Source organism: Rhinolophus sinicus, chromosome 3 (genome assembly GCF_057876585.1).
Source record: "Rhinolophus sinicus isolate RSI-liver-muscle chromosome 3, RSI-T2T, whole genome shotgun sequence".
NCBI classification, from domain to species: Eukaryota; Metazoa; Chordata; class Mammalia; order Chiroptera; family Rhinolophidae; genus Rhinolophus; species Rhinolophus sinicus.
The window spans coordinates 53153993-53180084 of NC_142503.1; the positions used below are offsets into that span (position 1 = coordinate 53153993).

The window sequence follows — 26092 nt, forward strand, 5'->3', positions numbered from 1 at the left end:
CCTAGGGGTATGTAGATATATAGTTCGTAAATGTAGGTGTGTGCAAGCAAAAAAGTTCAAAGACATTGGAATAAAACATTCATTTATAGGAGTAAAGATGTAAGTGAAAGTAGAGGTATAAAATTACCTTTATAATTTGTTTTCTGAGTACTAGGTATTAAGAATATAGGTATTAAGAATACTGTGATTTTTATCAACTTATAAAACTATGTAAAATTCTAGAACTCTGAGGCTCCCTTGGCAGAAAGTCATTTTGACTCTGTGTGGACTAACCTGACTGAATGCCTTCAGTCTTTCACAGAGAAGGTTGGTGTAGAGACAACAGGATAGTCCCAGGTTGATTAGTAATGCCTGGGAGAGAGCTCTTGGTTTTGAATGGGAAGCTGGGTTTGTCCTTTGATCTGTTTGTGGAAGGGACCCTTCAGGAGTGATTCTTGTCCTGAGGCAGAAATGGAGAGGCTCTATGGCTGGGTGGATGCTCTGAGAGTTTCCTTCCTGCTGGGAAAGGCAGCTGTTACTACTACTAGTGGAGCACCCACTAGGACAAGAAAGAATGAATGGGCCTCTTATGAGGGACATCCTAGCAGTGGACTATTTTCTACCTAAAAAAAATAAGAAGTGTTGAAGAAAATGTATATGCCCTCAGGTGTGTTTAATTCCCATTATACTTATGTCAGTTTGACATGCACAATTTTAGTTTTCATTCTTATTTCATGCCATACCTCAAGATGAAAGTTTGGATGCCGTTTATATACTGGGCAGGTTTCATGTCAGCATATCCATAGTTGTAACCATAATGAATATACAATTTTATGTGCTGGTTTTTACACTTAACATTACTTTCCAGACCCTTGCCAAGGAAAGTAGAGCATTTTAGAGGAGTGATATGATAATACTGTAGCCATATTTATACCAACTGGCACAGAACCTGAGAAGAGCATAAGTTTTAGTTAGTGTGACTTGTTGGAGCCTATTTTCATGGACCTTTGAGACCTAGGCACCAGCTTGTTGGAGACTTGGCGTGGACAACGCAGGCCTGCTCTGAGTGCTTGGAGCCTTGGCACACCGTTTCCTAAAAGTTGCTGCTCCTGCTCCAGCCAATCTGGAAAAGTATCATCCAGGAACATAATGTGTTTACAAGCATTTTAGAGAATCGCCCAACCCCACCCTGAGCCTAACCCTTCTCCGTATGTTCTCCTGCCTCAAGTCAGTAATTCCCCAGGGTTGCATCTTATGGCCAAGTCAGAAGTGGCATAAAGCCTATGCTGGTTGTCTACAGTCTTTATAGAATCTGTATGATGTTTTTGTGAAATATCTCAAAGGAGAGTCTAATTCTAATATTAAGACCGTGCTACTTTAAACAGTGAGGTACTAGTCAACCAGTTTTTATTGATGGCAATATAAATTAGTTCAGTCGTTTTGGAGGGGAATATGGTAATATAGATTAACAACCATATAAATATCCCTATTGTTTTTACTCATTCCTGAAATTTTATTCCAAGGAAATAATCTATAATCCATAATATATATACATAGATATGTATATATATATACACACACACATATGTTACACTATTACACAGTTTATAATAGTGTAAATAAAACTGAAAAATGATCTAAATCTTTAATAGCTAACGAGAAAGTTATAAGGATTATGCAAAATATAAAAAGTATATGCAAAATAATGTTAGGTAAGAGGAAAAATGGAATCGCAAAATTATATAGTCACTGTGCACATAACTATGAAAGATAGAAAGGTAGGTAGATATCAATAAAATTGGGAAGAAATCAATCTTTAAGAGGAAGGAAAAAAGAGCTCAAGGATGACCTAGTCTGAAGTAATCATGAAATTTATTGACTTTGCTGGTCTGAAGGGCCATGGTGAGAAAATAATGGTGAGCTCAGAGCTCAGCCTTTGACGCAGGGTTCATCTCCTGAGTTCATGTAGAAAGCCTGTGTATTTCCTGATACCAGTTTTCTTTTTCGGTTTTAAACTCTCTTTTTGGGGAGTCCTAAACTTTCTTGTCTAGAAAATACTGAACTAGATCCAAACTATAAAAATCGGTTCTTAAAACTCCAACAGAAGTTACTACAGAAACATTAAAAAATTGATTTGGTCAGGAAATGGGATTAAAGTGTAATTTTTTTATTCTGACATTAAGTTGCTTACATTTTTAATCAAATATCTTTAAAATAAACTGCCATTCTTGCCCAGATGTATCAGTTTATTCCTCTCTCTAATGCTTGTTTGCAAAATACAAGGATACAAGTATTGTCTGAAAAAAATATCATGATTACATTTTTATATAGAAGAGTATAATTTCTTAATACTGCAGACTGTCAATAGCATTGTTTTTGTTACGTAGTTTCAAATTATTGGTAGTCTAAAAAAAGGGGGAGAAATGTCTCATAGTAGCTAAATTTTTATAGCTAAATTTTTACTTAACATTTTTCATTATTATACGAGTAATAGTAGATTTTTGTAATGAGTTTATCACATCCTTAGGAATTTTCTTTATGGAATCTCTTTTGAGAGATCTAAAGAGAAAAACTAATTTTAACTTAAAGAAATTACTGGGAAATCTGATTCTTGGAATAAAAGGAATCTTTTTATTATTCTAAGTTGGGTAAGAAGCAAAAAGAAAATATATAACTGTTAGCTCTAAACAAGGGTGCTTTTATTAGAAATTTACATTGATTATATATCTAAAGAGAAGCATTATGGGATTTTAAAAAATCGTCTTGAAGATTCATCTGTATGTTTTTCTGTTGCTTTAAAATTCTATATGTCACCATTCTAAAAAGTAATTGTAGTAATAGACTGCTATTTTATTTTGTGTTGTTCACAAAACATCGTCCTGTGTGATAGTTGGCAGACATTAACATCTGGTTATCAATAAATTAGGCTGTTTTGGGAGTTTGTTCTTGAAAATCCCTGAATTTACTGAGTTCTGATTCATCACTCTGTACCCTAACATAACTTGCTCTAGTAGTGTCACTGTTTTAGTGACTATACCAGAAATAGATTTAGTAAGCCACAATTGTCACCATTATGTAATAGAGAGGAAGGGGGGAAAGTAATTAATGCTTGGAAAGCAAAGCTCCAAATTGTTTTCCTTTAAGACAAAAATAGAGTAAATGTAATGCCTGCAAATTGTTTCAGGCTGAAGGGCTGCTTTTAGTCTTAGCAGGCTTGGAAATGATGGGAAAAGACTACATTCTGTTCTTGAATCTGGACAGGAGTCTCGGCTTCATCGTTTCTGAGTGCTGCGACCTTGGATAAGCCACCCCTCTGAGAAAAAGAAATAGGGGGAGGCGGAATGCAGGACCTTCCGTCTGGCCCTCCCAATACTCAGAGAAACCAAGAGTGTCTACTGACAGCACCACCCATCAGGTGTTTTTTTAAAAGGGATATTTCCATAGGAACAGAACATTTTAATAAAAACATTGATATGGAACATAACAAGGCATTTAAACAGAGACTGCAAGTCCTTTTTTTCTTCATTTAAATGTTTCATTTTTCTCTCTGTGACGCTATATAAAATCTCATCAATATACAAAATTATTCTGAGCCTCAGATTTTCTCATTTTCTCTGGATGAGAGCTTTGATTAGCTTTTTACAAGTTCTTCATTAGTAATTCGCTTGCTTTCTTGGTTTTTATTTGGGAGGGGACTGTCGTCTCTAATAAGTTTATGTTTTATCAAAGAATTCTTTGAGGATGGTCTGAAATATGCTACTCTGTGTTGTGATACAGAATATTACAATTCAGTATTCTTTATAAAATGCAACCAACAAGTGCTATTAAAGATTAAGTGTTCATTTCTTCTTTTTGATGCTGGTGGCTGGGGTGGATTGTTCAGTCTTATCATCATGCCTGACCTAGTTGTGCAACCGTTCCTGTTTAATTAATAGACATTTACATAAGCCCTGTTTTTCCCCCAGCAAGCTTTATAATGGTCTTGTTGGTTATCTCCTTTCACCCTGTGAAGTATCAGCAGTTCTATTTCCATTTTGCATATCAAAATACAGAGAGATTAAATTATGTACAGCAAATTGATAACTGAATAAGTTTGGGAACTCAGAGTTCTGGCATATTAATGGTGTTGCTTAAAGCGACAACCCATATAGACTCTATAAATATATTCAAGCTCTGCTCTCTAATCCAGGAGTTACAGTTCGGACTGTCAGCAGCCCAGGGAGGGAGCCCTTTGTAGATTTATGCGGGGGTGGGAGAATTCGTTTCTGGACTCCCTCTGGAGCCATGAAAGGAAAGTTTTGTTAGCAGAGGAGATGGTGTCTGAGAACTATTGCTGTGATGTCTGTAATTTTTAATAAAAATTCTAGGAAACCTGGTGGCTTCTGCATAGCATATGAATTTAAAGAACTGTCCATTCTTTTTCTTTGAATCCACCTTCCCCCAAACCATTAGAATTTTATTTTTAATTAACTGGCCACAGAATGTCAACAGGTGCAGCCAGAGCAAAGTGTAGTTTCACTTGGCACCCCTGCCCTTCCCAGAAACAAGGAGAAACTTGCTGACCTTTCTGGGTACTTGGACAAGACTTTTATTTCTTTCCTATGTTTTTTATTTTTCTTTAATATTTTTTCACTGTCTTTCTACCTATATCCTCACTCACTTATTAGGGATAGAAATCTGTACTGGGGAATTTCTTCTTTCCACCTTTTACCCTGTCTTTTTTCAGAACTATAGGAGAGGATTACTTGTCCTTCAAACCTTGCTTTTTATCTTGGATGGGATTTGATTACTTCCAGAGAATACTTTGGATTTTACAGAGATTGCCTCAATCATTTAACACCACTAACAACAAAACAAGCAAAAATCAACATTTTTCTTCTCCAAATTTACCAAACTTCTCAGTCTTACTTAAAAAATGGAAGTCTGTGTGTCTCTCACTTTAACTCCGTTCCCATTAAACTCAGAGTAGCCGCTTTTTATCTTAAATTCTACCGCCACGTTCTTCTCTTCCCCCGACCCAAGTCCTGACCATTACTTAAGATCTGGACCAGATTAAATACCTTATCTTCAGGAAGTCTTTGCTGACCCCTCTGCCTACCAGTCAGAAGTAACCTCTCCTTTATCTGAATTCCCCAATTCCTGGATTTGTACCTTTTGAGTGATATATAATCTGTTGTATATTATAGCGATTTCTGTAATCCTTGAATTGCAGATGTCCTAATGAAGCACGGGGAGAAATGAGGAGAGGAGAGGGGAGGGGAGGGGAGGGGAGGGGAGGGGAGGGGAGGGGAGGGGAGGAGAGATGTCCTATTTCATTTGACTCAGCTCATGAAAATGTACACCCTGTGTACATTGTGTTATTTCCAACTGCAGTGCATTCAATACAGCATTACAGAACTGCACAATTACAACAAGCATTAGCTCTGTAGGGTGAAAATAGTAGTTGAGTTGCGAGAATCAGGATCTCACTATGAGTATCATTCCAGGGAATGATTGGTCTTCCCATTCGTGGGGCCTGAGGCCTGGGTCACCTCCGTGTTGTGATTTTCCTTTAGTTTACTGGTGAGCTCCTCTCTGGCCTCAGGCACTTGCAGGCTTTCCTCAGGATGCCCTCCATCTTACAGTGGGAAGCATCTCATTTCTGTGATCCCTACACAGTCTTCTCTCAAATGTGAAGCCTCCCCATGCCTCCTCTCCAAAGGCTGGAAAAAAAAAATCTCTCCCACAGAGGGCATCTCTCTTGCCAGCTTTGCTTGTTCCTGGTTACAAGTGCTATTACTCACCCTCCCACCCCCCCAACCCCCATCAGGCCAAGTGAAATTGCTGTTCTCCTAGGGATCTGCTTTTCTATTCTCTTTAGAAATCCTAACAGAAGGGGAGTAAGTGGTGACAAACTTATTTGACCTGTAGAACTCTTTCCCCTGGAGATAAAATCCAGGACTTTTAGTACTGGGGGTGCAACTGGACTGTAAACCTCAGGCGTTGAGATAATGGAATGTTGTCTTATGTCTTTCTAGTATCTAAAACTAGAATGTAAGCTCCATAAGAACAGATATTACTTCTGTCGTGAGTACGCTTATATGCCTAGTGCTTAGAACAGTGCCTGGCACATAGAACTTGCTCCATAATATTTGATGAATAAATGAATGGTTGGATGGATGGATGGATGGATGGATGGATGGATGGATGGATGGATTGATGGATGGGTGGATTCGTGCATGAGTTAAAAGCACATGAAATAATAAAGGAGTGAGATAAGTAGGAAGGCACGAATATAGCTATATATTTTAGTAGTATTTGACTCGCTTCTTAGTCTGTGTAACACACCTTAGTGGGGTACTGTGGTGTGGCAGAAGATAGGTTAACTCAGAGAATTAAAATTTACATCTTGGTGCATCGATTATTTTTCAATGATAATGTAGAATATTATTTTTTTGAGAAAACAAATAGATTTTAAAATTGCATAGTTGACCTAAGTTTTTATGTGGAGAATTATTTCTAACCATCCTTTCAAACCCTTTCTTTTGTTCTTAGATACAATTTGGAAAAAAAATAATTGAGAAAACAGATATTGAAGTTCTTATGTTATGTGAGGACTCGTATATGAGGTGCTGTCCCTGGTTTTGTGACAAAGAAAAATAATTTTCTGTCCCTTTTATGTCCCCCCGGTGGCATAGGGGGCCACTGGTACTTTCCGCACAGATATTCCCCTTTACGGCACAGGCTGCATGTACCAAAAACAATTTACTTGGGCACAGTAGGATGTCTTTGTCTATGTAGTAATTCCAAAACTATTTATTGAGTGCCTACTAGATGAAAAGCACTGTCCTGGGTGCTGAGAATAACATAGTAACCAGAATACGTGTATTTCCTCTGCCCTCAGGGGACTACAGGATGGTAGAGAAAGACTCCTGTAAGCAGTCAATTCCTTATAGAACAGTGTGGAATGAAGCAGTGGGGTTAAGCATGGGGTTCAATGAGAGCACAGAGGGAGGCCACCTGAGGGGAGGCAGGGCTGGGATAAAAGAAAGCTGAACTCTGTAGGAGAGAAATGGGCATGAGTAGGTGAGGGCGGGTGAGAGGTTATTCCGAGCAGAGAGAATCACATGTACAAAGGGCCGGAGGTAAGAAAAAGCCATGTGTTTGCGGAATAGCAAGTAGTTGAATGGTAAACTGTACATGAATATAGGTAAATATCTAGTATTCGAATTTTGAACGAGGTGTTTTTAAACATAAAGTGATAAAAGAAATAAAAAAGGAGGAAAAGTGTAAATTTAATTATCTAATATCACTGTCCACATCTAAATCATCGTGAACAAATGTAAAGACAAAAACCTGGAAATAAAAATATTTTTAATATTTCTACAACTTTTATGAGAGCAGGGGTGATCTGTCTATGTATCACTATGCTACTGAACTCTGACCCCGTGCATGGCTCACAGTGACAATTGAATGAATGAAAAGGATCAGTGTTCTCAAAAGGTCCTGAAGAGCTAATATAAATTAAGGAGAAAACCCCTATGAAACCTCAACAGACAAACAGTCAAGCACACATAAACCAACATTTCACCTTGGAGCCATTCCTGGCTCTTTCCTTTTTCTCACACAGTATATCAAATCCCTTAGCAAATCTTCTTGGCTCTACTTTCAAAATAAATCTCGAAAGTGAACATTCCCCCCATCCATACTGCTGTCACCTAGTACCAGCGACCATCATGTCATGTCTGGGCTACTACCATGCCTCCTAGCTGTTCTTCCTGCTTCCCCTCTTGCCCTTCTTCCTATATCATACTTTCTTCTACAGTATCAAGAGTAATACTTTAAAAGGTAAATCAGAATATGCCACTTCTTTGTTCAGAATCCTCCAAAGTCTCCCCATCATACTCAGAATCAAATTCCAAATCTTTTCTTTGCCTTACAAGACTCTACGTGATCTTGCCTCTTATGTAGTTACTTCTCCAGTCTAACTCCCGACACTATTCCCCTTTATTTCACCTGACCTTCCTGGTCTTGTTGCTGTTCTTTGACCACTCCAAGCACACTCCCTCACTAGGGTCTTAGGAATTTTGTATTTGTCATTCCCAAGGCAAAAAGTTTTATTTTGCAAAGAATTACACGGCTTATTCTTCCCTTGGTCAGGTCTCTGCTCAAATGTAAGCTCTGCACAGAGGCGTTACTTTACCAACTTACCTAAAATAGCACTCCCCATCATTCTATATATGTTTAAATTTTCTCTCTCTTCCCCATATGACCCTCTTAGCCTTCCTCTGTATAGAACATATAAAAAGAAAAAGAAAACTATCCCAAACTAATTCCTAAACACAAGCCTATCCTCATGTGAGTATGGAGTTGGAATCCTCTTCTCCCCTCTCACCCCCTAGGCACTAGGCAGAAGCATATATAAACTTCTATGAAGGGATGCATTTTTAATACCAGGCCTTAAAGAATTACCATATTTATAGCCCTACTATTACATCATAATTAAAAAGGACAGAATTCATAATTAGCCATTAAAAGTGAGGGCCAGCAGAAACAATAAACTAGTGTCAGACCCTCAAATTCATATATTGAAATTTTTCAGTGCAACAATATAAAATGTGTTGAATATACTTTTAAAAATGGAAGAAAATACTGAAAATATGATATAGGAAGAAGAGGCTATAAAAATAATCAGGAAAATTTAAGAAATAATCAAATAGAACTTTTAGAAAGGAAAGTATACAATTAGAAGGCCTAGACCAAAAAGCAGATAAATATAGTTAAAGAGAGCATTGATATATTAAAAGAAGAATTTGAAGAAATTACACACATTGTAGCAAAAATTGAGAAAATGATAGTCAATATAACAGGTTAAGAGATATAAGGGCGAGAGGACAAACATGTCTAATAGGAGTTCCAGGAGAAGAAATGAGAGAGAATAAAGAAGAGGCGATATTTAAGTGTGGATACTAAGAATTTTTCAGGATTGTTGAAAGAACACTGACATTTAGATTCTGGAAACTCAATGAACCCAAGTAGGATAAATGAAAAGAAATCCAAACCTAGATGCATTATAGTAAAACACCAAAGAGAAAGAGAAGATCTAAAGAGAAATGACAGATTGATAGTTGACTTCCATACAGAAAAAAAATGAAAGACAAAAGAAAATGGGATAATACTGGGGGTGCCAAAAAAATGTATACAAGTGGACACGTTGGTCATCGTTGCTCAAGCAGTAGTTCGCCATAACCAGACGTTCTGGATGCTGATGGTAACTACTTTGAGCACCTCTTGTAATTGCAGAAGTCAAAGGTGACTTGTATTCATCTTTTGTTATTGGTATATATTGAGTATTACAATTTTAATACAGTTTTCCTTTCTTAAAATGTATATACATCTTTTTGCCACCCTCTGTATAATCAAAGTGCTGAGAGAACATAATTGTAACCTGGAATTTTTTACCTACCAAAACTTCTTTTTCAAAAATGAGGGCAAGATAAAACATTCACAATATGGGACTGTTTACTACCTACAGATCTTCATTAAGGGTCTTCTGAAGGACATATTTCAACAATAGAAAGAATGATCCCAGGATAAATATGTGAGATATAAGAAAAAATGGTAAGCAAAAATAGTGAAGTGTGAGTAAATCTCAACAAACACTGAGTCACAAAAAACTAATAATATCTAATTTATGAGGTTAAAAAACAAAAGATACAATTGAAATATTGGACAACAATGATACAGAAATCAGGAAGAGGTGATCAAAGTTAAATATCTTAAGGTACTTGAATTATTTAGGAAAAAAGTAAAAATATTGAGTAACTGTGGATTTTATTAAGTAAAATATTTACTTAAAAAATGTGGAATAACTACTAAAAGTTTAGAAATACAGCATGAACTTTTCAAACTAATTAAGAGGAAAAAAAATTTTGAGTCTACATTCAGTCAATCCAAAATAAAGCAACAGAGGAGGAAAAAAGGAAACCAAAAGAAGAAACATTAAAAACAGAATGAGTAAAAAGTCTAAAATAGGATAGAAGAAATGAAGTAAAATTATATCAGGAATCATAAAACCTGCAAATGAAATAAACATTCCATTTAAGAGACAGATTGTAAAGGTAGATTTCTTTAAAAATCCATCTATGTTCTTTTTACAGAAGATATCTCAAACATAAGGACACTAAAAGATTGAAAGGCAAATAATTTTTTAAATGCCTAATGTAAAAAGAAAGTTGGTGTGGTTATATTAATATCAGATAAAAGTCCTTTTTTGACAGAAAGCATAATCAGAGATAAGTGTGATCACTTCTTATTAAAACTTCATTCTCTAGGAAGATATACTTATATGCATTTAAATAACACAACTTCAGGATAAAGCAAAAATTGACAAACTACAAGCAAAAATGGACAAATTAATTATCATGATGGCGATCTGAACTTCTCAGAATTGGTAGATCAAGCAGATACAGATAGAGAATAATACATGGACAACACAAATGCCTTCCTTGATCTAGTGACACATGGGAAGCCCTCTAGCCCACAACTGAAGATCACATAATCTGTATGCATATTCTTTTAAGCACCTATGGAACATTAAAAAAAAAATTAAGAACTAGAAAAATCCAAACAAAATATATACAGAAAAATGATAAAAATAGGTACAGAAATCAGTACAACAGGACGCAAAGATACTTAGAGAATTTCAACAAAAAGCACATATGGCAGGGAGTGACACATACGTAGTGGGCACTTGATAAATATCTGTTCAGTGAATAATAAGCAACAGACAACTATAAATGTGTGTGTATCAAAAGGTCTGAAAGGAAATTCACCAAAAAGCGATTAAATCTGAGTTGGACAGTTTTAAGTTATTCTGCTTTTATTCTTTGTTCTTTTCTATATGCGCTGAGCTCTCTGTATGTATTGCTCTTACAATTTTATGAAAATACATTATTTTGAAGTAAAAGGTATATATTTGAGGAGATGGACTAGAGAGGATTAAAGCCAGGGGATGTCCTTGACACCAACGCTGGTCGCAGGGTGAGGAGCTGCAGTACAAGAGTGTGGACTTTGGAGGTGCTTGGCCCTCACTACATGGATGACTTTACGCATAATTTCTTTGAACCTGTTCTCCAATAAGAAAGCCTTCATCAAAGAATTATTTGGATAGGTGACCTCGTGCAAAGCACATACTACAGTGCCTCGTACTGTACATGCTCAATAGCCATTTTGCTTTCCCTGCTTACAGGGTAGCGGGGGGCAGGATGAGGGAGATACCCTTCTCCATTTCTAAGGAATGTGCCCAGAGAAAGGCAAATTTGATCAGTCTGGAATATGAACCTGGATGAAAGCTTGGAACCTGGATGTGAAATTATATTTGTGCTCTCCTGGAGAGACAAGAATACTAAGAAATGAACCAAGTAACTCATCATATTTATTAGAAGTAAGAATAAAGGTGTAATATTATCATTTCCTTGCATTAGTCATATCTAGTAGTTCTGAAACCAATTCACAGTATTCATGTCAGACTTATTTTATGAGACATTTAACCATTGCTAAATTAAATTTCATAAGAGAATGTGCCTATATAACTCCTCAGGAGTTACGGAGATAGAAATCTGACCCATCATTTCTATTTTCACAGAAAACCATTTAGCAGAACTTTGTTCCAGTAGAAGTGTTTATTGAGTTGTAAGCCTAACACAGTTCATTGGCTGCATGTATTTCCACACTGACATTTTTCTCAGCGCAGATTTGCATCAGTTCATTAGTACTGACAGCAGATGGTAGCACTTTCACACAAATTTACCTTCTGAATTGATCTAAGAAATGTCACTAAAAAAATTCTGACAGTTTTGATGTTCTTCCATTTCTGAAAATGGTATGTTAAACAAATAAAGTGTAGGATTTTAGATATTTTTTGAATTCCAGCACATAATTCCTAAACCAACTAATAACAGCTTTCATCTCTGATTCCGGCTGTCTGAAGGAGAAAGGGGAAAATACAGATAATCTTTCTTGATTGCATAAGTCTTAACAAATCTCCATTGCAGAAAAATGGCTTTTGGAAAATATTATCTAGATTGATTGTCTACACTGATCAAATGCTTCAAATTATTTAAATTTTTTTCTACTTTGCTTTGAATACAAATTGTTTGGCTTGCAGGATCAGCTGATTTAAAGTGGCTGAAAAAATAGTATTGGCTCAGGCTGCAAAGCTAATTCTGTCACTGCTCCAGCACTAAGATATCCATCGACAAGACTGACCACATTTTAAAATTACAGATCCTTTGTCTTTAGTAAAAGTTAAATCATTATCAAAATATAAGACAAGAAGACCTAATATTTACTAAGTGAATGAATGAGGGAACATATGAATTCTAATCACACCAGGGAAACTTTTTATTTTTCTGCATTATATAACCATTATTATTTTCTTAATAACTCAAGGCCTGCATTCAATAGTCTTATATACTTGGAAACAGGATTTATTTTGAGTATTTTTAAAATAATTTTTCATGTGTTTTTAAAAAGTAATTAATGATTTGGTTAATTTGCCACAACTAACACATTTGAGGTAGCATTGAATGTTGACTGCATACAATTTAACCATGTAATTAATTATTGGATGCCTATGACACATTGCTAGAAGAGTGGTCATGATTAACAACATACTTAAAGGATTTGTTAAACAACAAAAAGGAGATTTGGGATTCCAATTGCTCTCAAAAACAACACTTACTAACATTCGAACAATAGAAAAAAAGTTAATACTGATTAATTTAACTTAAACATAGCAATTTTTGTTCAATATGTTTCTATTTCCCTTTTCTGTGTGCTATTATTGTCATGTGTACTATATCTATATGTGTTATAAACCCAACACTGCAGTATTACAATTTTTGCTTATATAATCTATGTCTATTAAACTAATTAAGAGAAGAAAAATACTTAACTCATCTTTTGTATTTACCATTTATGATGCTTTTTATTCTCTCCTATGGACTAAGTTACCCTCTGGTATTAATGTCTGAAGGACTTACTTTAGTATATCTTATAAGGCAGGTCTATTAGCAAGGGATTCTTACAGTCTGTTTCCCTGGGCATATGCTTATATTACCTTCAATTTTGAAGGATAGTTTTGCTGGTGATAGAATTCTTGGTTGACAGCTCTGGGTTTTTTTCCTCTGGAACTTTGGATATATTCTTCTGCTGCCTTCTGAACTGATGAGAAGACAACCATTATTGTAATGTTATTCCTTTTTTATGTGATGAACTATCTCTTTCTTTTAAGATTTTCTCCTTGTCTTTGGTTTCAGCCACTTGATTATGGTGTGTCTAGATGTGGCTTTATTTTTGTTTCTACTTAGGGTTTGTTGAGCTCCTTGTATCTGTAGATTAATTTTTTTTAAAATCAAAGTTTAGAAATTTTCAAACAGTACTTTTTCAAATATTTTGCTTGCCTCTTCACTCTCTCCTCTCCTCCCAGACTCCTATTACATTTATGTTGGTACACTTGGTTTTGTCCCATAGGTCCCTGAGGCTTTGTTCATTTTTCTTTATTTTTTTCTTTCATTTAAATTGAATAATTTCTACTAATAAATCTTCAAGTCCACTAATTCTTTTAACTGCTATCTCATATATACTTAACCTATCTAGTGCTTTTGTTTTTCCCCTGTGTTGTACTTTTCAACTCTAGAACTTCCATCTGGTTCTTTTCATAGTTTATATTCCTTGATTGAGATTACCTATTTGCAGAGTCATTATCATAATTTTTCCTTTTTAACTCTTTAAATAGTTTTCTGTAGTGCTTCAAACATATTTATAATAGCTGCTTTGAATTCTTTGTAAATCTAGAATCTGGACCCACACAGAGTAAGTTTTTATTAATTGGCCTTTTTTCCCCTTAGTATACATCACACTTTTTTGTTTCTTTCCATGTCTCAAAGTTAAGCTAGACATGTTAGATGACGTATAGTTGCAATTGTGGAGTCCAATATTTTTCCCTGAGTGTTGTCTTTTTCTTGTTGCTATTGTATTTGTTTGTTTGTTTGTTTTAGGAACTTTCCTTGGCTTTATCTGCAGACTTGCCTCTCTGTACATATGGCCATTGATGTCTTTGCTTTTGTTTTTCATTCGTGTTTTCATGCTTTAGCCTGTCTTCGTTGGGGTCACCCAGCTATGTATAGTTCTCTGGTTAGCCAACAATTTGGGCAGACATTGTGCTTAAATACCTAAAGCTCATAAATCTTCCCTCCTTTGGCGATAGATGTGTGTGGGTGTTGGAAGCACATTCACAATTCAGTTAATATTCAAGTCAGCACTATCAGGTCTTCCTGTATCTCCCCTGCACATTTATGTAGTTCCCATCAGCCAGGGACGCCTGGAGAACTTACGTAGTCCTTCTACAACTGTCTTGCCTCCAGGATCTTCTCATTAAATTTCTGATTGCTTTGCTGCTTGCTTCAACTGGAATTACAACATCTGGCTAGCAGAGCTACAGTTTTTCCTTTTCATTTAGTACTAATTTTGGTATTTTTATTGCCAACGCCACTGGGTGGTAGTTTTCACTGTCTGTTGAAAATCAAGTCAGCCCCACTGGCAGCACAGCCACTGCTTCTCAAGGACAGCTCCCCTCTGGTAAAACTTACCCATTGATGGAATGGGTGGAGGTGGGTGAGGGGTATGGGGGTACTTCTAGGCCAGAAGGCTGCAGTTTCTAACTTGAAGTTCTAGCAGCTTTTCATGAATCAAACACTTCTCAAATTTTTTATTTGCCTTTGGTTGATTTTTACAGCCCAGAAACGGTTGCTATTTTGGCAGTTTTTTGTTTTTTTTTCCGTTTTATAGTTGTTTTTCAAGAAGATTTGCTGACCTCAACTTTCTGCTACAACTGGAAGTCGACTCCTATTGTTATCTATGTGTAAAACTTTTCTTAATAGATTATACAAATATGTCTTAGATTATACAAAATGATTCCTATTTTAAACTGATCAACATAACATAGCTTTGCCCTTTAAAATCAAAAGCATCTTCGAAAGTAATATAATTTTTATTTTAAAATCCAATTTAAACTTTTGATTTTAAAGACATTTGTTTTAATATAGTCTATCTTATTACAGAGACATGAATTCTCAATATAGTAAAGGATAAAAAATGTTAAGGTTTTTTCTTTTTCAGGAAACCAAACTTACATTGAAGAAACGTCCAAGCTGTTCTAAAAGTTCTTCTAAGGCATGAGAGTTTCTATTTTTTTTCCTAAAGGTGTTTCACATGAAGATTACCATGCATTTTATTTTATTAGAGCATAACCTTAAATATTAATATGACTGCTTTAAGACTAATATGACTATTGTTTGAAGAAAAATGAATACTAAAATGTAGATTACTGAAGTGTTTTTGAAGTGCCTGAATTTTTAATTTAAATTTATTTAAATTATTTTTCATCAATTTTTTTTCTCAAATACCAATGTACTGATAGTTCTAATTGCCATATATGTATACTTAGACTTTTTACTAAGATCTCTCTTGCCTTTAGTTATAATAAGTTGTCAACTGTTTTCCAATATTTAGACATTAATTAGTTTTTACCATGCTACATAACTTTATAGGAGCTCCCTGTTTTTAGATATTGAAATTGGGCTTCTTTATAGGGTACAGTAGGCCTTATTCTGGATGTTGGTGTGCTATTATCCTTGTCTATTTAGATTCAGTGGGTTGAATAATAATAACCAACTAACTGCTTATTATGTGTTAGGCACTGTTTTCAACACTTTTCTGGCATTTTCTCATTGAAGGAACAATCACCATCAGTCTATGAAGTAGATGCTATCATTAGTTCTGAGTATCATATAAGGAAAAATAGACATAAAGCGGTTAAGTAGTTTGCCCAAAAGTTCACAGCTACTAAGAAGTGGAGCAGGACTTCACTCTGAATAGTCTTAACTGCAGAACCCATGCCTGCTCTTGCTATATACGTGGTAAGACAATGAAGATCGCAAACTAATCCTTAAAAAAGTGCTACATACCTCGTTACTGAATATCAGTATGGTCATCTTCAAAGTACTCCCCTTGGGAAGCTATGTACCGACACCAGTGCCTAGACCACCCTTCAAAGTAATTTTGGAACTCTTTTTCTGGAATGGCCATAAGAACTGTTGTCGTATTATACTTGATGTCCTGAATGTCATCAACCTGTCTTCCTTTCGATATTTCCTTTATCTTTGCATAAAGAAAGAAGTCATTGGGGGCCAGATCAGATGAGTAGGGAGGGTGTTCCAATACAGTTACTTGTTTACTGGCTAATACCTCCCTCATGGACAGTGCTGTGTGAGCTGGTACATTGTTGTGATGCAAGAGCCATTAATTGTTGGCGAAAAGTTCAGGTCGTCTAACTTTTTCATGCAGCCTTTACAACACTTTGTTAACTGTTCAGTTAGTATGAATTTGTAACGAATAATCCCTCTGATATAAAAATAAAATGTTAGCAACATCATTGCAACAAGTTCGCGAACTTAATTGTCAGACTTCATAGACTGAACAGAAGATGAGTTGCAGAAGTAAAGTCCAATTCTTTACTCAGCAGCATCAAATGAGCAGAGCTGTAGTGTGGCATGGGCCTATATCTGCTTAGAAAATGGTCCCCTGAACTATAAGTGTGCATGTATCTCTTGGATATATGTTCTACTCTAATATGGTTTTTCTTTTGAGGTCTTGTAAAGGTTAGGCCAAAGGTCTGTAAGGAAGAGATAAGGTCATGACTCTCTGATGAAGTCGTTCCTCATGAGTGTCACCAAGTCCTCAGGAAACTGAATTGTGACAGGTTAAGATTTTTGGAGGACACTCTTGGGTGGTGGTGAGTGCTTCCATCCACCATGTAGGCCAGGAAGGGAAGACTCAGTCAAGGTCTTTTCCTAATGTCCTACATGACTCAAATGGGCCTGGGAGCCCCAGTATTGTACTTCTGGATCTTCAAGAGCCCTGTTTCTTTGTGTGTTTATTACCGTTTCTGTATTCCCAGGCTTTTAGTGGAGTCTTGTTTGAACAGTCTCTTCTACCTCAGCCACAGGCTTGGGCTTGGATGTTTAAAGCTGGAGGAGTTTCCCCATGGGTATGAAAGGGATGCCAAGGGAAGAGTGAGTCCTAGAGAGGAGTAGAGGCTGCATGGTGGAGCTGACACGCCCCATTATGGGTGTTTCCATCTAATACCATCCGTGGCGGTCTAGGTTTCATTTTGTTAAAGAAGGTAACATGTCTTCTCATCAATAAGATGTGGTTGTGGCTCTTTATTCCTTCCATTGATTACTAATAAAGTAATCAAAAAAAATTAGACTAAATTTGGCTTTCTACACTCCAACCCTCCAAACAGTAATTATTTTAGTCCAGGATAATCCTAAAATTCTTTAGCATTTCCTATGCTCATTTCCCTTTACAGTCTTCTGCCTCCAACACTCTGGTGCCAGACCTCTGCATGGTAGGTTTTTTCTTGTCATTCCGAACTCTTTTTGAAGATCACTTCTTTTGTGAGGCCTTCTCTTCACCAACTCTAAGCCACCACGATCCCTCCAGAACCACGTTACCCTGTTTTATTTCATTCATATCTTGATTATCTTGTATATTTATTTGTTTTGTGTGTTTATTAGCTGTCTCTTGCACTGGCATGTAAGTTCCAAGGATCAGGGACTTAGTTTATCTTTGAGATACAGTGATCTCTATAACTATATCCAGAACTATTCCCAGGAGACACATAAGAGATGATCAATAGATACGTGTTGAATTAATAAATATTAGTTTAAGGCAGGTAAAGGAAGCCAGAATCGAGTTGGTGGACAGGAGGAGTTACTACAGGAATAACACATCTGGGCTGTGACCCTGGGGTCTGGTTAGGGATGGGAATGAGTGGTGGGGAGAGAGCTGGAGAGAAGGAGCTCAGGCTCTGCTGTCAGAATCAAGCTGCTGGGCAGAGACATACACCAGCCCACACCCAGTGGATAACCCAGCCCTCACCACACATGTAACCCCCAAATCTCCACATCCAATGTCTCCAGTACAAGAGAAGCTGTCCCTCCCATTTCTTGTGAGTGGGTGTGTGCACGTACGTGCACGCAGGCATGAATGTTTGGGAGTTGGCGGGTGGAGGTAGCAGGGAAAACCGCACATAATTCTTCCCATGGGTAGCTCTGAGTTCAGCTTCTCCTTGGATTGGCTGAGAAGAGGAGAAGAAGCTAGGCAGCCCCTAGTCCAAATTCCGCTGGCAGGCTTGTTTTATTTGGCCCACACTATGTTAAAGAAGAAAAAAATGTGCCGACGTTTAAATTTAGGAGGTTTTACCTTAAAATCTGGATGAAAAGCTAGGTTATTTTGACAAATCAGAAGCCCTGGCACACTGACCCTGCATTCCCGCCTGTCACAGCTAGCTTGAGCAGATAGCTGGCACAGGCCCAAAGTGCCTTTCCCCTGCTGGTGTACTTCCCTGGCCTCAGTCCTTCAGGTCCTGCATGATCTTTGCAGATATTTGTTTTGGTCTCTTTGGGCTGATATAACAAAATACCACAGATTAGGTATTTTATGAAAAATAGACATTTATTTCTCACAGTTCTGGAATCTGGAAGTCTGAAATCAGGTTACCAGACCTTTCTCGTGAGGGCCCTCTTCTGGGTCATAGACTTCTCACTGTGTCCTCACATGGAGGAATGGGGCAAGCTCTCTCTCTGGAGCCTCTTTTTGTTTTATTTCTGTTTGTTTGTTTTTGGTTTTCATTGTTTATTAAAGTGTAGTTGCCATACAATGTTATATTAGTTTCAGATGTACAGAATAGTGATTTGACACATATACCTTATGATGGGCTCACCACAGTAAGTCTAGTAACATCTGTCACCATACAAAGTATTACGATATTATCGACGATTTTCCCTATGCTGTACATTATGTCTCCATGACTTACTTATTTAATAACTGAAAGTTTGTACCTCTTATTCCCCTTTATCTTTTTCATCCACGCTCCCTCCACTCTCCTCCCCTCTGGCAACCACCAGTTTGTTCTCTATATCTATGAATCTATTTCTGTTTTGTTTTGTTTGTTCGTTTGTTTTGGTTTTTTTTTAGATTCCACATATTCATGAAATCATATTCCTATGTTCCTTGCAGCATTATGTACAATAGCCAAGATAGGTAAGAAACCTAGATGTCCATTGATAGATGACTAACTAAAGAAGATGTTTTGTGTGTGTGTGTGTGTGTGTGCGTGTGTGTGTGTGTGTCAAATGGAATATTACTTGGCCATAAAAAGAATGGGATATTGCCATTTGCAATAGCATGGATGGACTTAGAGGGCATTATGCTTACGCTAAGTGAAATAAATCAGACAGAGAAAGACAAATACTGTGTACTGCATGGAGCCTTTTATATAAGGTCCTTAATCTCATTCCTGAGGGCTCCACCCTTATGATGTAATCACCTCCCAGAGGCCCCACCTCCTATCATCACACTGCACATGAGGCTTTCAACATATGCACAAACATTCACATCATAGCAATATTTGAACTTGCAGTCTCTGGCATAATGGTTAATACACAATGGAAATACTCAATAAATTTATCATGAATCATTGTTTTCGTGTTGATAGAATTTGTGCATAGATCACTCACTACATAGAAACCTGCTAAGGCTCACCCTTGCTTGCCAAATGATGCCCACATCCCTAACCTAGCAGCAGTCTGACCTGTATCTTATCCAGTCATTCTGCTACAAAGGCAGTGGTGTTTCACCACATGGGCTTTTAACTCATAGAAACAGCCCTATAGTCTTGGGAGAAACAGAAGGAGAGAAACAGATAAACAGAGAAACTCAGAAAGAGAGACAGACAGACAGAACAACTTAAATAATGCAACACGTCCTCCCCGCTCTCACCCCCTGCCCTCCATTCTATCCACCGAACATGCGTCCATTGGCACTGAATGCAGTTAGGCCTGAAACAATTAACATGTTGACAAAATTTATATGAAAGAAAGTGCAAATGATTTTGGTCCCCTTACCACTAACAAAGAAATGAATAAAATGCATTGTTCAGATGGTCAGGCTACTACTGGGCTTCACACATATCCTTGAGGAAAAACGAAAGAATAATTAAAGACCCAAGGGAAACACTAGCTGACAAGGAAAGGGGACTGATAAGATTTATCTACAGTTTGTATTGTGTAAACCAAGCCATGTGCCCTCCTATGATTGACTACTATTTTATCAGTACATGACTCCTTCTTAGCAGCCTCTTCTCATGTTTGGATTATGAATTATATTTCAAAACTGCAATCTGTCTGTATCTTAATTTAATATCTTGGAATTTAAAACAAACCTTTGTTTTAAAGGAACAAACCAGATGATGTATTTTAACTTTTTGAAGTTAAATCCTGATGATGTATTTTAACTTTTTGAAGTTAAACACTGGCAATCCTGAACCAACTCTGATTCTTACAGGAGCATCCAATCCTCGGGCAACCCTTTTTCGTACTTCATCCCTGCAAGACAAGTGAATTCATGACTCCTCTGTTAAAGAATTCTCGGAAAATCAATAGGTACGAAACACCATCAAGATACATTGGCTTTTACTCTGATTTTAAAAGTGTAAATCTTTTTATGTGACTCTGAAAGCTACGCTAAAAAAGAAATATTATTTGTAATAATAACAATGGCTAACACTTATTGATTTTTACTGTGTCCTGGGTGCTCTTCTATTTTAAACATATTAATGCATTGGAGTTTTATAATGCCCCTATGAGCTAAGTTCTATTATTTTACCCTGTTTACAGAGGAGGACGCTTAAAGCACAGAGGGGTTAAATGATTCAGCCAAGGTCACACAGCTAGTTAAGGCATGGAACTGGGATTTGAAAATTGCAAAACCACCGGTTTTGCCTCAGAGCCATGCTCTTAATCACTGCACTCCACCACCTTAGCAAATGCTGTAAATTTTAAGCATAAAATTGGAATCATCTGGGGGACTCAGGAATCCCAAGGCCTCCAGCTACCTTTGTGAGCAATCCTCACAGTTTTTTTGGAGCTTGAGCCCTTGTCAAGCAACAGCGCAGACATTTGGAAATGCTGGGATTCCAAGTGGTGGGCACACCTCTTTTGTTGTTGGTAACTGATTTTCTACCATTCGTTCAAACTGCAACGGAAACACTAAAATTGTCTGTATCTTCACTTGTTTCCCAGGAATGTCAACTACATCACATCTTGGCTGAGCATTGTAGGGCCAGTTGTTGGGCTGAATCTGCCTCTGAGTTATGCCAGAGCAGCCTCTCAAGATGAATGAAATGTCGAATGACAGGTAAAAAGGAAAGCCCAGATTGAATGTTTTGCTCTTACAAAGATCCTGGTGTCTCTCTTGTACGTTGATAAGTTGTCCCTGCTGTCCCCACCATGTAAGTTTGCTTTCATGTCTAATGAGCTGACCGCTGACTTGCGTTTTTTGTTTTCCAACCAACCAGCACCCAATCATTTAGCAAGCATTTTACTTTGCTATAAGTGACACTCACAGGACAGGGTATTTTTGTTTTAGAATTGATCTTCTTGAAATAAGTCTGTACTGTTCAGTTAACCTTCTTTTATCCTCTTGACTTTTGTTTTGTTCTTGTTCTTCAGATTCTTCTATTGAGTCAAAGAGCTTAGAAATTGCAGCATGAAGAATGCTGAACATTGACATGGCCCACCCTGGTTTTAATAGGATCCATACCGTGAGTTTTCAGGTCACCAAGATTTTGACATGGATTTTTTTTCCCCCTTGGAAGCAAATGTCTGCAGCAACTGATATACCATATATTTGAAGAAATACCTCAAAGACACAAATCAATATAAACAGCAAAAAGTTAATGTAACATGATAATAGAAATACTGACCTCATAGGGCATTTCCAGGTCATTTTTTCATGTCGCTGAGACATGTCTTCTTCATCTTTAGTATGAGAGTAACAAGCTACCTCAACAGAGTTGCTGTGAGAACTCTGTGAGATCATTAATACCTGAGAAAATATTGTAAACTATTATATAAGATGTTCATTAAATGCTCTCCTTTCTTATGTTTGACTTTTATTCACCCAGTCTGTCAATAAGTTTACTAGCCAGTAAAGTATTAAGATGAACATAATCTGGAAGAATTTTTCGTTTCGGGTTACTTGTTTTGTTTTTCATTTTAACTTGCTAGGGGCTGAAACTAAGAGAAAAAATGTAATTGGCTCTTTAGAGCATCTAGATTAGTGTCTGTCAGTGAGGGATGCACTGTGGAATCCCCTGAGGATCTTTTACAAGTACAAATGCTGGGTACCACCTTGTGAAACAGCCTCTCTGGGGTCATCCTGACGCATTGGGTCCTGGAGAACCTCTGGTCCAGATGTGCCTTTAGTGTGGCATTTATTTGTATTGTTTTCATCTCCCAACAGGCCTTGTCCAATTCTATGTATAACTGCGGCAAGTTGGACTGACTCCTAACATTTGTCCCGGCATTGCCCCTGAGACCACCTGATAGTAAGGAAGTCCAGGAGTCATTTGTTCTCAGGGTGGCCCCCTGGGTAAATGGTTAGGGTGAAGACATTACCTTCTGGGGAACCCAAGGGGACTGTGACAGCACTTCCAGTCTGCAGGATAAGGGCAGGACTCTCATAGAGGGAGCGGAAGTAGAGAAAGTGTTAGTTCAAAATGTTAGAAAAGCTAAAAGTAAATTTTAAAACGCTGAGCTGCACATATTCATACTGGGATGAGAGCTGCTTACATGCTTGCTGGGCATTTTGGTATTTGCCACTTAACGTCTTTTCAACTTCTGTGAGGGATTCCTCCCCCTCTCCCCCACTCTCCCCAATGTAAACACAGATTTCTCAGCAAGTCATTTCTCAAGCCATGTCATTTCTGGGGTTTAAAAAATTATAATAATGTTTAATCTGGATTATGTACTTGTCTGGAAATACCAGTTATCTTTTGCTGACAGATTTTGAGATGATAGTATTATGCCAGTTTGGGGCCAGTGTGTTGTTTTGCTTAAAGTTTAAAATAATTTTTTTTTCTTTTCTGATTGACGAAGACCTGAAAATTCATCAGTGGCAGAAAAAAGTTCTGAAATTCTCCTATATGTTGTGGGGACCTCCTTCCCCAGATAGATCCCTCTTCTCAGGCAGCTCTGTTTCTTTTCAGAATGTTTTTCACTTAAAAAAACTTATACTTTTTGGTTGATAAAAATTTTCATTTTTATAAATGCAGTTATATAACAGGCTATTATCCCAACAGTTATAAAACAGAAAAAAAATTGTTTTGTCAAAGTAAAACTTCTTTCTCTGGAATATGAGAATTTTTCCTCTGGGTTTCTTCTCCAGCTAACATAATGAAAAGCCCCTTCACTCAGAAATAAGGCTGGTTAAAGCAGCTACCAGCCAATGTCCTAAACTCTGCTTTTTGTGTGACCTGGGAAAAATTGCTTCAACTTGTTTGGTCCTCAGTTTTTCTTGTTTGCAAAATGAGGAAGTTTAGCTGTGTGACTTGTGAGGGAGGCCCACTCCAATTCTTGGGTCTGAGACATAGCGAGAAGTCTAGAGATCTAAACTTTGAGTCTGGTTAATTGCTAGCTGTGTGACTTGGGCCAATTTTCTTAATCTTCTTTAGTCTTTTACCATTTCTATTAAAAACAAAAAAAGCCTACAATATCTATCCCACTCACCTAACAAGGGCACGGAGAAGATCAAAATGGTAAGTAACTCCGAATGTGCATCAGACCCAACACGGTGCTGCATGGAGAAAGGGGCAGTGGATCATGGCCCTGCCCCTGTCAGGACGCCAGCACATCTGCTCCTTCCCACCGCCTTTCATGCCTGACTCCTGCCCAACACAAACGTGCTCCTGATCAGGCAAGTCTTCTCTGTTCACGTCCTTATCTGGCTGTTGCTCATGCTGGTTCCCACCTGGAAATGCTTCCTTCCCCACCCCTCTACCCAGTTCTCAACCTCGTTTGTGTGATTCGCTTTCACAAAGCCATCAATAAACACCACCATCCCTACTGGTCACGTCTCCCTCTATTACTCACTGTACTTAGTCTTACTAGCATTTAGTTGTCTCCCTTTCACTCTGATTTCTTTCCCTCCTTAATTACGCGTAGTAAGTGACCTAAGGTGATGACCCACTTTTCTTGTAGTATCTTCTAAGGTGGCACGTACTGAAGAGTTGCTGTTTGCCCTTCATATGTGACCCAGGAAAGGCTCATTCTGGGGGTTTGAGTGGGTGGGCCAGTTCTTTGAATGCCCAGTGGAAGGGCCAGAGGCTGGGTTGATCATCAGGTTCTAGCCTACAAGCCAGAGCTTAAAAATACGAGACTAGCTACCATCTTGGAGGCAGAGGAAAGGGGGGCTAGGGGGAAAAGTGCACCCGCTCTCGATAAAGTACAAATTTCTACTTCTCATCTTTGGAAAAAAATCCACACCGGCCGTCTACACCGGCGTCTGGGGGAAAAAGCAGGGAAGAAACTGGGGATGCTTGAGAAACGTTTTCATTTGCACCAGGGAGAAAAATGTTTCTGCATCTTCTGATGGAAAGAAATCTTTACAAGACCCAGGTTTTCCGGTGATTATTGTTTTCTATTTTCTATTTAATTTTTTCCTTGTTAGTGACAGTGGTATTTTAATTTTTTTTCAGGGTCATAGTGATTTTTTTTCCATTATAGATCTAAGTTCTGTGTCTAGTGGTCAGTTCATAAATTTGTACTTCAAGAGACTTTATAACCACTTTATCTTTGTGTATTTATGTCTGTTTTGTATATATAGATATTTATGTTTCCTTATATATAAAATTTTGTTATATATTCTCCTCAAAGGTGAGATTGCTGGAAGACAATTGTAAAGGGATGTCTTTTGTCTCCTTTTCTCAATACAATGTAAATAAAACCTATTGACTATCCAAAAAAAAAAAAAAAAAAAACGAGACTAACTAACTCTCTCTCCCTCCAAGAAAAATGTGTGAAAGAGAAAAAAAAAAAGAAGTCAAAACTGGGTTTTTGGAACCATTTCTTCCAAGATTGGTACAGTTTTTATTCATGCTCTCAAGATGTTAGGAAATGGAGATCTGCATTGTCAAATCCAGCTCTTTACATACTTTTCTGAGAGCTGATCTTCCAATGAATTGTGGTTTTTGGTTTTTGTTTTTTTCGGATTAAAATTTGCGTAAGGACATGCAAATATTTCCTTAGCAGATACTTACTGAGTTCCCCTTATGTACTGAGCCCTAGGCTAGGTGCCAGGGGTAGCAAACAGAAAGATGGGACCCAGGCTCATAAAAATGCCACAGTCCAGTGAAGACGACAGACAAGAGGAAGATTCAGGGACAGTACGTAAGATGTGTGCTGTGGCACAGGTGTGGAGAGCAAGCATGAGGGAATGTTCTGAGAAGGGGAATGTGAGTAGAGTCACGAAAAACTTGATTTAGCCAGGTCAAGAATGGAGAAAAGCCCTTTAAGGTGCTTATGGAGAAGTGGTAGTGTGAGGTTTGGCTAGCAGGACTGGGGCCACGTCTGCAGGAGCCTTTATTGTCATATTGAGCATTTGTATTCGGCCTGAAAACTACAAACAGCCACTGAGGGCATTCAAGTAAAGTGATCATATTTGCATTATAGAAACAGCCTGTATTTTTTATGTGACTGCTGCATGTAACTAATCACGCATACACTTTGTCAGTTTTTTCACCAGTAGGTGCTAGCCCATAGGCTTTAGAAGGTACAGGAGTACAGAAAGCGGTGGGAGAATGCCAAAGACATTTGCAATTTTTGCTTAGGATCTTCCAAAACAAAACCTGCCAGTGTCCTAAAAAGCCTGAGTTCTTTCTGGCTTACTGTTTTACCTGGGGTAAATCACTGTACCTCTCTGAGCCTCTGTTTCTTAATGTATTAAGTGGAAGGAAATGTATTAGATCAAGTAAAATCAATTTATTGGTATATGACCAGTAACTTTTTTTTTTTTTTTTATGAAATAGAATATGTCTGGAAAAAACACTCTCTGTGTTTCTCCTTTACTCTCACAATACTCCCACACTCACAACACTTCTGACACCACATGTGTGGGTTTTCCACACATCAAACAATTCTGTAACACCAGCTAGGCGTCCTACAAT

At 37.5% G+C, this 26092-nt stretch overlaps 1 protein-coding gene across 4 annotated transcripts in view; it reads left to right on the top strand.

Annotated features, from left to right (window-relative positions):
- ATG10 (autophagy related 10) overlaps nt 1–22100 on the top strand; it is a 330308-nt gene extending 308208 nt beyond the window's left edge. For all 4 annotated transcript variants that reach the window (XM_088796595.1, XM_019746380.3, XM_088796596.1 and 1 more), the window contains 3 exons: nt 20434–20531; nt 21171–21285; nt 21600–22100. In XM_088796595.1, the coding sequence (XP_088652721.1) occupies nt 20434–20531; nt 21171–21270 (198 nt within the window). In that variant the 3' untranslated portion in view covers nt 21271–21285; nt 21600–22100. The remainder of the gene's footprint in view (nt 1–20433; nt 20532–21170; nt 21286–21599) is intronic.
- Nucleotides 22101–26092: the final 3992 nt, after the last annotated feature.